General features: G+C 34.9%; 1 protein-coding gene across 1 annotated transcript; it reads right to left on the reverse strand.

Annotated features, from left to right (window-relative positions):
- On the reverse strand, nt 10429–13133 carry LOC109824242. Its single transcript, XM_020390783.1, is given in 5 exon segments — nt 10429–12372; nt 12374–12442; nt 12444–12631; nt 12634–12723; nt 12726–13133. Coding segments are annotated over 5 exon segments (2130 nt in total). The 5' UTR covers nt 12868–13133; the 3' UTR covers nt 10429–10731.

Genomic DNA, 13354 nt, shown 5'->3' on the forward strand with positions numbered 1-13354 from the left:
ATGAAACTTTGCGAAATGTTTGTAAACATGAAAACAAACATGTTAGAAAAAGAATTTCTCAAATTGAAATTTTTATTTGTGAAAACTCATGTATTTTGCAAGTGTGTCCAAAGCATGAAACTCAAAATCATGCATGTATATATATAACTATATATATACATAGAAACCAAATACGTGTGTGTATATGATATTGAGCTTAAGGTACTTCACACACATAATATAAAATCTAAACTAGATTACCCAAGCTTGATCTTGATCTTCATTGTAGCTCAACTTGGTACACATGCGGATGAAGCTTGAACTTGATCTTTAACTATGAATTGTATGTTGCTTCACTCCACAATTCCGCCAACCTCCATTTGATATCGTCGTTATAGCGCAATCCATCAATCCTCCAACTACGTTGTTTGTCTACAATACATAGGAATGCACAAACACTAGACAAACAACATTAGTAGTAAATTGTTTGTAAATCATCATCAAAACAAGAAGGCCAACATTACATACTTATGATGGGCATTGTGTGCATGCGTGTGTTTGTGTGATGAAGAAACTTTATGAGATGCACATGAATTAATAATACTAACATTCTTATATTTTTGTGCATCAAAGCAAAATTTAGCAAGGTGACCTTTATGATCGCAAATTGAGCATTTGTAAACTTTGTTATACATGTGTGCATAGCGAGTAGATGATTTAGAATTATTTGCACATGACTTAGCACACATTCACAAGTTTCTTCTTATTATTAATGTATGTATTTAGAGTTGAATCTAAAGAGGAAATATGTTCTTTTATATTATTCAACTCACCATTTTTGGGCGCAATAGCATTAATATTTGAAGTAGAGAAAACATGATTCTTTTAAATAAATTAAATTCATTTCTAATAGATTCTATCTCTTTCATGGCATCATTTTTGTCATGATTTAAGCTAGCAATATTCGAAATCAAATAATCATGATCCAATTTTAATTTTTTATTGTTTTCTTTGAGGATTACATTCTCTTTATCAATAGTATCAAATTTTGTTGCTAACAAATCATGATCGGATTTTAACTCTACAAGCTTGCTTTTTTAATCTACAAAGTTTTTATGTAACTTGTTGTAGGCATGCATCAATCTCTCATATGCACATGTGAGTTCATCAATAGATAAGTCATTATCGAAATCAGACTCGCATATATTACTAGGGCTATCGCCTAATGGTCGTGTGCATAATGAAGCTCCAATTGTACTTGAAGTGGAATCCACCAAAACAAGTCGGGTCTCCTTCAAGTTTTCTTGATGTGCTTCTATAAATTTCCACAAATTGTAAGCACTATCAAAAGAAGCAAGCTTGTTAGAAATAGATAAGTCAAAAGCATTGAGCATAAATTTTAACACTAACTTGTTCATTGTAAACATCTTTTTATCATACTTGCTCCACTTGGATTTCTCCAAAGTGGGCACAATATAAACATAATCAATAACTTCCCACAATTTGATATTTTTAGATCTAACAAACAGTTTAAATCTAAAACACCATTGAGTATAAAGGAAACTATTAAATTTTGGAGCACTATTAATAGCATAACCTAAACTAGATGCACCATGCTTATCCATAATAACTATGCAAGCAAGATAAAATAATCACAAAATTAGATTAGCAAGATATAAAAGCTTGGATCTTTGACTCTAGGCAAATAAGCCATAAATCAAGAGCACTAAGTTCTGATACCAAATAAAAGTACCATAGAGGGAGGTGAATATGGTAATTGCTAATCTAATCTGATATTAATGCCAAATCAAAACTTATTAACTATATCCTAGCAATATGATATACACAAGTGATAAATACAAGGATGTATAGTTAAACAATAGGAGGAAATAAACTATTAGACAATGGCGATAAACAATAAGCATAAGAAAATACGCCAAGGAAATCGCAACACAAAGGAAATGATCACAGAGTTCGGTCACCCTCAACCTATGTCTCCGCTCCTCACCCTCGAGGAGATACTCCACTAATCACAAAAAGCTACAACTACACAATTTGGTTTTCAACGCTCATCGATAACATTTACAACTCACACAATTTTCAATACACAATACACTCCTCAAAGTGTTGGCCTACCCGTGTCACATTCCTCAAGTGCTTGGATTTACTATCTCTCCCTAGGATTTACAACCAACGCCACTCCTCTTGGAATTGACCATAGTCTCTCCTAACCACTCCTCTAAGTATCCTTGTGTATTACAACGTCTTCTCAACAATAAGCTCAAATAAATGTGTTTGTTCTCTAATACAAATGAGAACGAAAATGAAAGCTAACTCAATGATCACACTCACAACGCAAGTATACAATATGTGAAAGTATTTAAGCTTAATGGTTGTGTGTGTAAACAATGAACAATAATAAAAATTAAACTCAAATTAATCTACAATATATATATAAGAATCAAAATGAAAATAAGCTAGATTAAAGAGTTAGAAAAACTTCTCTAAAAGGCACAAATATATGTAGATGAGAATTGAGATTGAACTTCTCAAACCCGAAATTAAATGCTTCTTCTCTTTGTGAAAACTTCTTCACATAAACAAAGTACACTTGAATTTTCTTTGAAACCCTCAAACAAAACTTGCAAAACTTGTTCTAAACTTTTATACATGAAACTAAGTGTTGAGGACTAATTATAGCTCTCAACATATCAGCTTAAACAAGAGGAAATCACAAAAAACGTGGCAAAAATCCACAACAGACAGAATATAGAAAAACTAGCCATTATTATAATAGCTCTCTCATCAGTTGACTGATGAAAGCTTATCAGTCGACTGATGGCCTCATATCGGTGATTAATGGACTCTCATCAGTCGACTGATATAGACTATAATACACAGGTGAAAAATGTTATGCTAGTAAGTCGACTGGTGGAACCATGTAAGTTGACTGACGCACCACATCGGTTGACTGATTGGAATCAATCAATCGACTGATATATGATATTCTAGATACTTAGTTTTTCAAAAAACATGATTTTGTAAATTCAATTAAAAATAACAAATTATCTCCAAAAATTGTAAAACTTGGGAAAATGTTTGTTTACATGAAAATAAACATATTAAAGAAGAAAATTTTAAAAGTGTATTTTCCGTTAGTGAAAACTCATGTATTTTACAAACTATTCAAGAATACGAAATCGTCAAAACTTGATTTTGATGAAATCATTTCAAACAAGTTTTGAAACACTTATCAATAGATTAATAGACTTTAGGAAAGATATAAAATAGTGTAAACAAGTCTTTAATCCATAAACCCGTTATTTTCCCCAAAAACATATAATACGATAAAAATGAAAACGTGTATGTGTGTAGTTTGAGCTTTAAAGTATAAACACATAAAGTAAAGACTAAATTACAAAACTATATACCCAAGCAAATGATCTTTAATAAGCTCGTCTTGGTTGCGGATGAAGCGATGATAATCTTGACTTGAATTGTGATGGATTCATTCTGATTTCCACCAACCTCTAAGATATCGTCGTTTATGCTCAAATCCATCCAACCTCCAACGGAAGATCTTTCTGTAGAATATCTAACAAGAAAACACAAATACTCGATAAATGATGTTAGGAATTGTTTGTTAATTATTAAAACTAAATTAGGCAGTAGGCTCATAAACATTAGACCTAACAAGAAGATGCGCATAGTGCTAACGAGGTTCGATCAGTCATAAAGACTTTCGAGGTTGGAGCAATGATAATTCTGATAATATATTTAAGGTGATAGCAATTGACTGTCAGCAAGGGAGTTTGAGGATACACCGTCTTCCTCATACCAAACGTAATTGCATATTTTTATCATTATTCTAAGTTGACTGAATAAATATAAGTGCTTCATTTTCTATCTGCTTTACTTTGTGCATTATTGAGTTTGCACTGAGTAAAATGCAAAATTTAAGTATGGGGTGAGAACTAATCATCTTTTCTCTTTATTTTATAATTTTTTTCTTTTTATTTCATATTTTCTTTTCTTTTCTTTCCCTTAGAAAAATATTTGTCACTTACTAACTTGATAAAGTTAACTAATAACTAATTTTTTGATCTCTCTAGTTCTTAGTTTATTTTATACTCAAATTAACCTTTTATGATAACTGTAAATAAAGTTCTTAAGAATTTTTTTTAAATAGGATACTTCACTATAGTCCATCTTAGACTTTTAATTAAGGTAATGAAATTTTTGCATGCTTAGCTTAGAGCGGAAAATAAATTTTTCACATGTTCCTTAAATCATATAATATATATATATATATATATATATATATATATATATATATATATAATATATATATATATATATATAATATATATATATATATATATATATATATATATATATATATATATAATATATATATACTATATATATATATATATATATAATATATATATTATATATTATATAGTATAGTATAGATTATAGATATATATATATAGAGAGAGGAGAGATGGAGAGAGAAAATATGGCGTAGCTTGGTAACCAAGCACAAATAAAGTTCCAGCAGTGCGGAAGCCATTCGTGATATGCTGTACCAAGCATATCCATATTTCTCAATATATATATATATATTATATCATATATATATATATTATATGATATATATATTATATTCATGTACTTTATATATCAATCACTATCCATTTTATCTGAATAAATATATTTACTAATAATAATTTTCATCTTAATTTGCAGGTAATAATGAATTATCGAATTAGAATTCAAATGAAGATTATCTCAAGCCCAAAAGGTCTCTAATGAAGGCCAAAATGGATAAGTCCAAAGCCCACGACCAAGTCTAGCAGCAAAATCTCAGCATTCATCACTTTCTTGGTCAGTAATCGTCAATAACTTGGACTATAATTGAGCATTAAATTAAATCTAGAAAGAAACGAAATCAAATTCATGCTCAGGATGATCAACTACAAAAAAGGCATTATCTACCAATCTGAAAAGCAAAATTTAACTTATTATATATGAAAATCTCATATATCAATGAGATGAAGCCATTCAGAATGGCAGATTTTAAAAATAATTATCAGTAGCATATGATAGAAATCCGAATTTAGTTAATATATATTCAATTATTTAAAGGCCAGGATAAATTCTAAAAAGCCCAAGATTATTCAAGAGAAACCCAAGAGTCTTCAAGAAATTAAATGTAAGAGACATGAACCCCACAAAGCCCATATCTCAAATATTGAATTAAGCGTGTAGATTATTTTGAAAGATCCTATAATTATGAGGGTTATTTGGGCTCTAAGCCAAATCCTATGATTGTGAAGGTTACTTGAGGGCGAAAACAGATCTAAGGTTATGAAAGATTCTTGTTATCGATAAATAGAGGGGTAGAGTGAATGTAAGAGTGTGAAAAATTTTGTAAACTCCTTTTTAGAGAGGAGGAGGGCATGCAATTAGGTCTTCCAATTTATAAACTTTTAATGTTTGCAATAAATAAAAAATTTTCCTGCTTTTTAATTTTATTTCTTCTTTTTTATTGATGAAGATGAAGACTTGTCAAGGGGCTAACCTCTTGTAAGGTGAGTTTTTATTTTTCTTTTTTATTTTCTTATTTTAGGATTTTATTTTTTTATTTTTATATTGGTAGATTAGATTTATTTCATGCATTGTAGTGTAGATTTACTTTCATGCTCGTTTACTTTTGTTAATTAGATTTCCTTTATGCTTTCCTTATTCTTGTTTTTACTTTTGATAGTTAGTTTTTATTTTAGATCTCTTTATTTCATGCTCTCTAGTCTAGATTTTGTTTTCTTATTTTTTATTTTCAAAATGTGCAACTAAATCTTATAGGAACTCTAGAATTATATGAAACTAGTTTGATTTCTTTTATGATTTGTGGATTGCTTTGTTGTGCCCAAAGTGGTCATGTTTAAGATAATTAACTAGAGAACTAATTGCTACAAGAAGAATTTAATAATTTATGCTTATCTTAAGCAGTTAATAGGTTATGCTTATGAATTCTAGAATTACTACCGAAGTGTTGTTCTTTTCATGAATGATGATTTTACTTGGATGATATTTTTACATGTTATGCTTCCCTTAAGTGGTTTGGTAGTTTATGCTTAATAAATATGAAGTAAAATATTATTAAGTAAAGAGTAGTTCATTAATCCTAAATGAAATTAGCTACTTGATTCAATTCTAGATTCCTACCTTATCTACTTGATTTTTCTCTATCTTATTTGCTTTGATTTTGCTCTTTTTGATTATTTTCTTATTTTCTTGATTTTGTTCTTTTTTATTTTCTTTATTTTCTTTATTTTCCTCTTTGTTTGTTCTCATTTGCCTTTATTTTCACTCTTTTTCTCTCCTCTTTTCTAGTTTTCTTTTATTTATAATTAATCAGACACTTTTTATATCTCTTCATTGTCAATCCTAATTGTCTACACACAACTCTAAGAACCATGTTAGAATATTCCATACACACCTTCCTCGTGGGATTGACATTGTATTATATTATAACTTGATTGTGTACTTGTAATCTCAAGCTATTTCCACAACACATCAGTTTACCTCCTTTTTTTTCTCAACCCAAGAAAATTTCCAAACAAATTTCCTTCAAAATTTTTATGCCTTACCCCTTGTTTGGAATTGAAAAATCATCTTTGAATTGTAGAAAACGCAAGAAATGCAAAAAAAAGTATTGTCACATCATCGATTTGCTAAATATTTGATCGTGGTCTAAGAAAATGACCACACCGGGCACATACATAAAGTTAAGAGGGAAAATATATATATATACAACTAGTCTAATAAGTTACTCGAAATGATAATTGGGCACTAGACATCATAATTTGTACTCATTATAATCTATATGTAAAGAAAATTATATTATTATATATATACACACACATACACACACAGAGAGAGTAATGGTATTGTGAGATCATGAGCCCAAATCTTATTGTGAGATAGATTAATCGGCTTATGAATTTCATGATCGGCATCGTATATCTTGTCCAGCACATTATCAAATGTATATGATAAACTTTTGACAAAATTTGGAGTATTCTAGAATATAAATCATACTAGTTTATTATGTTGAATTTTCAGGCAGCTTAGTAGTCGTCCCTTCTACATATAACTAAAATAATGATTAAAACAATATAATTTTTTCTAATATAGATCATGATAACTTCAAATCACGATGGATGGTGGCAGTTATCATTTCTATTAACTTACTAAGCTAGCTCACCATAAAAAATCTGAGCTCACCATCTCATATTATATACACACGCATACACATTTCCTCTCATAGTTGTAGCCCCCATTCGCTTGTAATATTTTCTGTAATTTGGCCACATCTAACCTTGAAAAACGAGAAAACCAGTTTTGATTTGACTCATAAAAGTTCTAGTACTTGCTGCTAAAAATCTTAAAAGTAGTATTACCTATAAATAGACTGCAATCGTGAAGACTTTAAGGTTGCACATAAATTCAAGCTCTGATCAGATAAAAAGCCTTTTATGCTAATAGGCAGGTATTACATGAGAATTTACAAGTTGAAGTTTTTATTATCCAAAATGTAGATAGAATTGGTAGAGCAACCACAACGACAACCAAGAAGATCGCCTGATTCAATTGAGAAGATTTATCACATAAAACCAGTTTAATGTGTCTTTTCTGGCTAATGAAAAACTGGGCAATACCGGCTCAATTTTCTGCAGAAAAAGTTCTTTGCAAAATAGGATCAGGATCAATCATGGTCTTATTTTGAAAGGCTGTTAAACATGCCTTTTTAGTTAGATTCTAAAAATTACCTCACCAGCAACTCAATAATTTTATATGTAGTATGTAAATTCAGATTGACACTATGTAGTATGGCCCAATTCCAAATAGACCTCCTATAGTTATAGTATTGCATATAGGATCCCCTAAGAAACTTTTTTTTTACTCTTTTACACTCAGAAAGATAAAATTATTTTTGACAAAAAGACCACCTGATTAAGACCTCTTGAGTTATATAAAATCATCATCATGATTACTCTTAGTTTGATTCTCAGAATTACCTCATCAGAAATTCAATGTTCTTATATGGAGTATGGAAATAATAATAATAATAATAATAATAATAATAATAATAAAAGGATCAAAGAAGCATGCCCTATTATTGGTAGAACATACATATTTTCCCTCTTCAAAACCAAAATAAGTTTCCAGACCAAAGTAAGTGGTGTCACGTATGTATATGTTGAATAAAAAAGCAAAGTCCCGTCCTCTCCAAAGAAGTGGCAAAATCAGCTTACTACCCTGCCCATCTCAATCACTTCCTCATGTCAGGGATCAGAGAAAAAACCCTCCCCTACAACACTTGCTTGGTAATTAAGTTGGTCCCCCATATCACAAATAGGAGGAAGAAGAAGAAGATGATGATTATTATTATGATGGCCTAGACTTCTTCAAAATGATCTCCTACTAATAGTTTTTTTTATCAAGTGACTTATTAGTCCCGAGACCCACTCTCTGTCATCTCCTCATCAATCTTCCCCTCCCTTTTTGAAAAGCATATACTTTTCCTTCATCAACAGTATAAAGTTGCATGTAATTGTAACCAACTACTCACGGATAAGTCTTCAGAGGCTCCTTCAACTGAGAAACCCATCATACCTTCCCTCTTCACTTTCCTTTTGTGAAAGCGTGGATGGGGTCTTCCTACGATTGGTTGTTCATTGTCCCCGAAATTTTTGCCGACAACCCTCCGAACCTTTGTAGTAATGATGGCCAAGAAAAAAGAACTTGGAGGAAGTCGAACCTATAACTCAAGCATCCAATAGTTTACGGTACAGTCTCAATGACAAGTTACCAAGAGTTGATGGGGTGGAGGGGCCGAAAGTTCTTTAGTATGGACATTAAAACTGTTTTCATTCATGGTCGGCTTTCAGTCATCCCGAAATAGAGGGAGAGATGAGGAGATAAGGCGCCTCAGCTACAAAGATCCTATGCTCAATCCTTTTGTTTCCTAATGTTATACTCTGATCTTGACCCATAGGACCATAACAACCAGGAAAAATCTAAAAGGCAGATCTTATGACAACACCAAAAATGCAAATCTTAGATTTTATTAACAATGGAGTACTACATAAGATCCTAAGCTCATGTATGGATCGACAAAACGGAGGCAAGACCAATTAGTGGTGTTGTTAGCCGATAAAATAGACTACATACCTACCAAAACTTAACTAACTTAATTTATACAAAATGCCATTGCAACTAGCAACAATCATTCTTTCATCCGTTATACTAGTGTATATCAGCTTCATACTGATGCCGCTCTTTCATAGATGTAATTTCTAAGAATATCGCCAACAATTGCTGTTGGCATCCAGAGTACAAAATATTCTAAGTGTACAAACAGTAAGTAATTCCAACTAGCAATGCAATAAACCACAGGTATCACAATGACAAGCAGTGTATACAATATGTTCGAACTTGACAGAGATTTTAAGAGTTTGTGAGCTTCCTTTTGACAATAAAATGTCTCTTGAAGTGCATTTTTGGTACAGTTCTGAATGCAGTTACCACTCTTATCTGCTACAGAACTATCACATACACTTTGCATTTTCAGATTAAGAGGTACTAATCAAAATTGAAGGCCGTAGGGGCTTTTTTGGGCAAGGAATCTGAGAAGAAACAGGAGAATTTTCTGTTCATAACTTAATGGGTAAGATGGGTATCCTCGAATTCATTTATTGTAAGGATACAGATCTATGAGAAAACATTAACGAAACAGAATTTAATGGAAGAAAATAAGCAGCAGATCAGGTTCAGGTGTTGAAGTGTATTTTCACTATAATTCGAGAAAAACTTTAATCCAGAATATGCAGTCTTATGCTTACAATCCAACATGAAGAGAAATAACAGATAATGATTCCTATAATGATAATGGTTTATGTAGATACGGAATTGAAACTATGCCTTGCTATGGTTAATTCAGGTTATCACATGAACAATTATAGGTTTGGTTTATCACATGAACAATTATAAATGTTAGAGCAACATAACTTCTTTTCATAATTCTAGCAAATTGCATACTCAGCTAGAAGAGATTACGGTACAGGTTGAAATTACAGTGAAAAACAGCAAATTCTAATTCTAAGAGGTGTAAATAAATTACTGAACCAAAAACCAATAATAGTAGAACAAACATACAGTTATATGACGGCATCCAGAGGTAAACAGATGGTATGATTTGATACACATATAAGCAGATGAAAATCAAAGGCAGTACCATATTTCACCAAAGTTTTTCATACAAAACTCAAACAACCAAAGAATAAGCATCATTTACAAGATGGAAAGAACAGGAAACTGAATAATCAGGTTGAAAAAGTTTTTGAAAATTCATATAAAATTATTATCTGAGAATCAAAATTTTACACCATTCTTCCTGTTTTTTGTTCTCTCAACAATTCCAATTTATAAACAAGAAGGATATCATTTGTCTGAACAACCTAAATTACCCCCAATTACGAAATGCCCTGATAGGAGGTGACAATTCTAAAACCTAAGTTAGAACAACAATGGCACACTCAAGAACCCATTCAAAAAGGAAAAAAAAAGGAGGGGGAAAACCCAGCAATTCCTACACATCCAATTCTACAATGCAAGGGAAAAATTAAACTAAAAACAGAAATAGAAATGTTACAGAAAGGGAGCTCAGCATCCAGTAAAGCCTCATCTGTCACCTTCTTCGCGTCCTAAGAGCTCAGCATCCTTCTCCTCACTCGAAAATTCCCTCCTCTCAAGTTTCGCATTGGCTGCAACAGCCACCATCTTCTTCAACCTTTCCATCGCAGTCCTTGACCGAGAGTGACCACTGACCCACTGAAGTACCGGAGGATTAGGGTTTAGCCCGGAGGAGGCAGTGGCATGAAGGAAAATAAGCCTGACAGCCACTTTACCAAGAATCTTGAACTCACTCAAGCAAGTCTCCCACACAAGCCGGCTACTCTGTGGGTTCGCAATTCTCATTTTGCCTGTCAAAGGATCAACGTGCTTCACTTGAACAGCCTGCGCATAGAGTGGGTCAAGCCCCTCAGTTCGCCATTTCATAAGCTCCATTAACACAATATGAGCTTCCTCGCTCGACACCAACCTCGTTATCAACTTATCGACATCTTTCTCTTGTTCTGGTGTCAGGAGCTTGAACGGGGGGAGATATTTTCCGCTAGCATCCTTAATCAAGTATAACGGATCCAATATAAATGCTGCAGACCACGCCGGATGATAATTTTTCTGAAACCGTCTCTCTATCAGCTGACCAACTGGCGCAAACTCGATGCTGAACTTATTACACCAGTCATGGATTTTCGCCCTGAGCTCATTCCATAGAGGCAGGCATTGCCCAACCAATGGTCTCTCTGTCTCCATCTCGCAAGTTATATCTCCGATCATCTTCACAATTGAATGCACAGCCTCGACATCACTCCAGAATCTCACATCTTGTATAAGCTCAGCCAATTCGACAGCCATCTGATCCTCTCTACGCAAAACTTTATAACCCTCATCAAGAACAGCCAACTGAAGGGGCCCAATTGAGCCCATTACATCATCCAACATCGAGAACACCGGGCCAAAATTAGCTATGGCATCCTCAATGTCAGCCGGAGCTCTAAGGAGTCGACTCCCATCAGACTCCTGAACTTGATACTTGTTAAAGATAACCCTGACCTGAGACTGCTTGTTAAAGTAAGTAGCCAGCTTAAAGCAGTTAGCAACGACATTCTCAAAGAGGGTAAGCTCACTAGCAAAGTCCTTGACCAAACGAGCAATGGCCTGAACCTGGCAAGAGAGATTAACCATCCAACGATGGCGGTTCTCGAGATTGAGCAGCGCCTTTGACCTAAACCTGTCGGCTACAATCCCCGCACAGCATTCAGCAATGCCACCCAATGATCCGTTGACAGCTTCTTCAAAGACCTCCTCGGCATAATCCGAAGGAGCTGAGGCGATGGTGAGCACCGCCCTGTGAAAAACCGCCGTCCCGTTTGGCAAATTTACTGACACGCACACAAGTCTGCGGGAATCAGGACCCACATTCTGCTTCCTCCAGCCACTGGAGGACAGCTGGAAGAAAGGGCCATCTCGAATCTTGGCGTCGGAGTCTGCCACGGAATCTCGGTACCGAGAATCGAGAACAGGGCCGAGAATGCAGCGGGGATCGACGGGCGGGAGGCCGACGAGGTTGAGAAATTCCATGAATTTGGGATGCTTGAAAGAAGCAAGAGAGACAGCACCGCAGGATTCAAAGACCCAGTCGCCGAGCAAAGAGGCGGCGGAATGCGGGCCAGGGCCGTAGGCAGCGGCTGAGCCGCAGAGGCTTCGGGTTCTTGAGGCGCTTGACGCTATCTTCGAGCATTGCAAGGGCGCCCAAATCCTCTTTACCGGCCGGAGAGGACTCCGTGCTGCGGCGCTGAAGGGCAGGGAGGAGAAGCGCGGCGGCTTGGGCTTCGAGAAGCCGCTTTCTCGTCAACGGAGGTGCCGAAGAGATCGTGTGGGGGCCGCAGACGAAGAGGGCGGAGGGGGGCGGCGGCGTTGAAGTTCGGGCAGGCGCCTTTCTTCAAGTGATCCGTGAGGTTCGAGAAGGGTTGGAGGCGGAGAAGGTGGCGTCGCAGAGGGAGCAGCGGAGCTCACAGCCGTCGCTCGCCGGAGTCCGAGAGGAGGAGGAAGGGCTCGAAGGTGGGCCGCAATACCGAGGCCGCCTTTGCCCTTTATTGCCTTTGATCGTATTGTCATCAGCCTTTCATATCTCTTTCTTGCCGCCGTCGCCTCCGTCGCCGGTGGATTAGCCGCCGACGGCGCCGCCTCCATTGGTTTTTTTTGATTTGTTGGGTTCTGGATTTTGGACGAACAGATGGAAAGTTGAGAAGCTGGGATTCAGGTTATGTCCATACGAAGGTAAAATTAAAAAAGAAAAGAAAAGAAAAGAAAAGAAAATTTTATTTTTTGATGATGATTTGGGGTTTGTGAGGGGGAAAGAGCGAGGGTTTTTTTTATAAAGGTGGGGTTTTTGGGAAGAATAACTCCTTCCTATATTTGGGATTCATGGCCTACGAGGATTGGAGGGGGGCAAAAGGGAGATGGATTAATTTTTAAGGGTTGAATACATATTATTTGATTACTAGATGTCGTTTTATTGCTTTTGCTATCGGTATTATATTTTGAGAGGGTTTGACTACATACGTACCCTTTGAAAAGGAATTCATTAAAAATTTGGTGTATAAATACACGAAGCCAGAGGGGTACGATAAAAATGGGTGTGCGCTCGAAATGGGCATTCGCCATATTAGACTACTTT

The sequence above is a fragment of the Asparagus officinalis genome, chromosome 9 (assembly GCF_001876935.1).
Source record: "Asparagus officinalis chromosome 9, Aspof.V1, whole genome shotgun sequence".
Classification (NCBI taxonomy): domain Eukaryota; kingdom Viridiplantae; phylum Streptophyta; class Magnoliopsida; order Asparagales; family Asparagaceae; genus Asparagus; species Asparagus officinalis.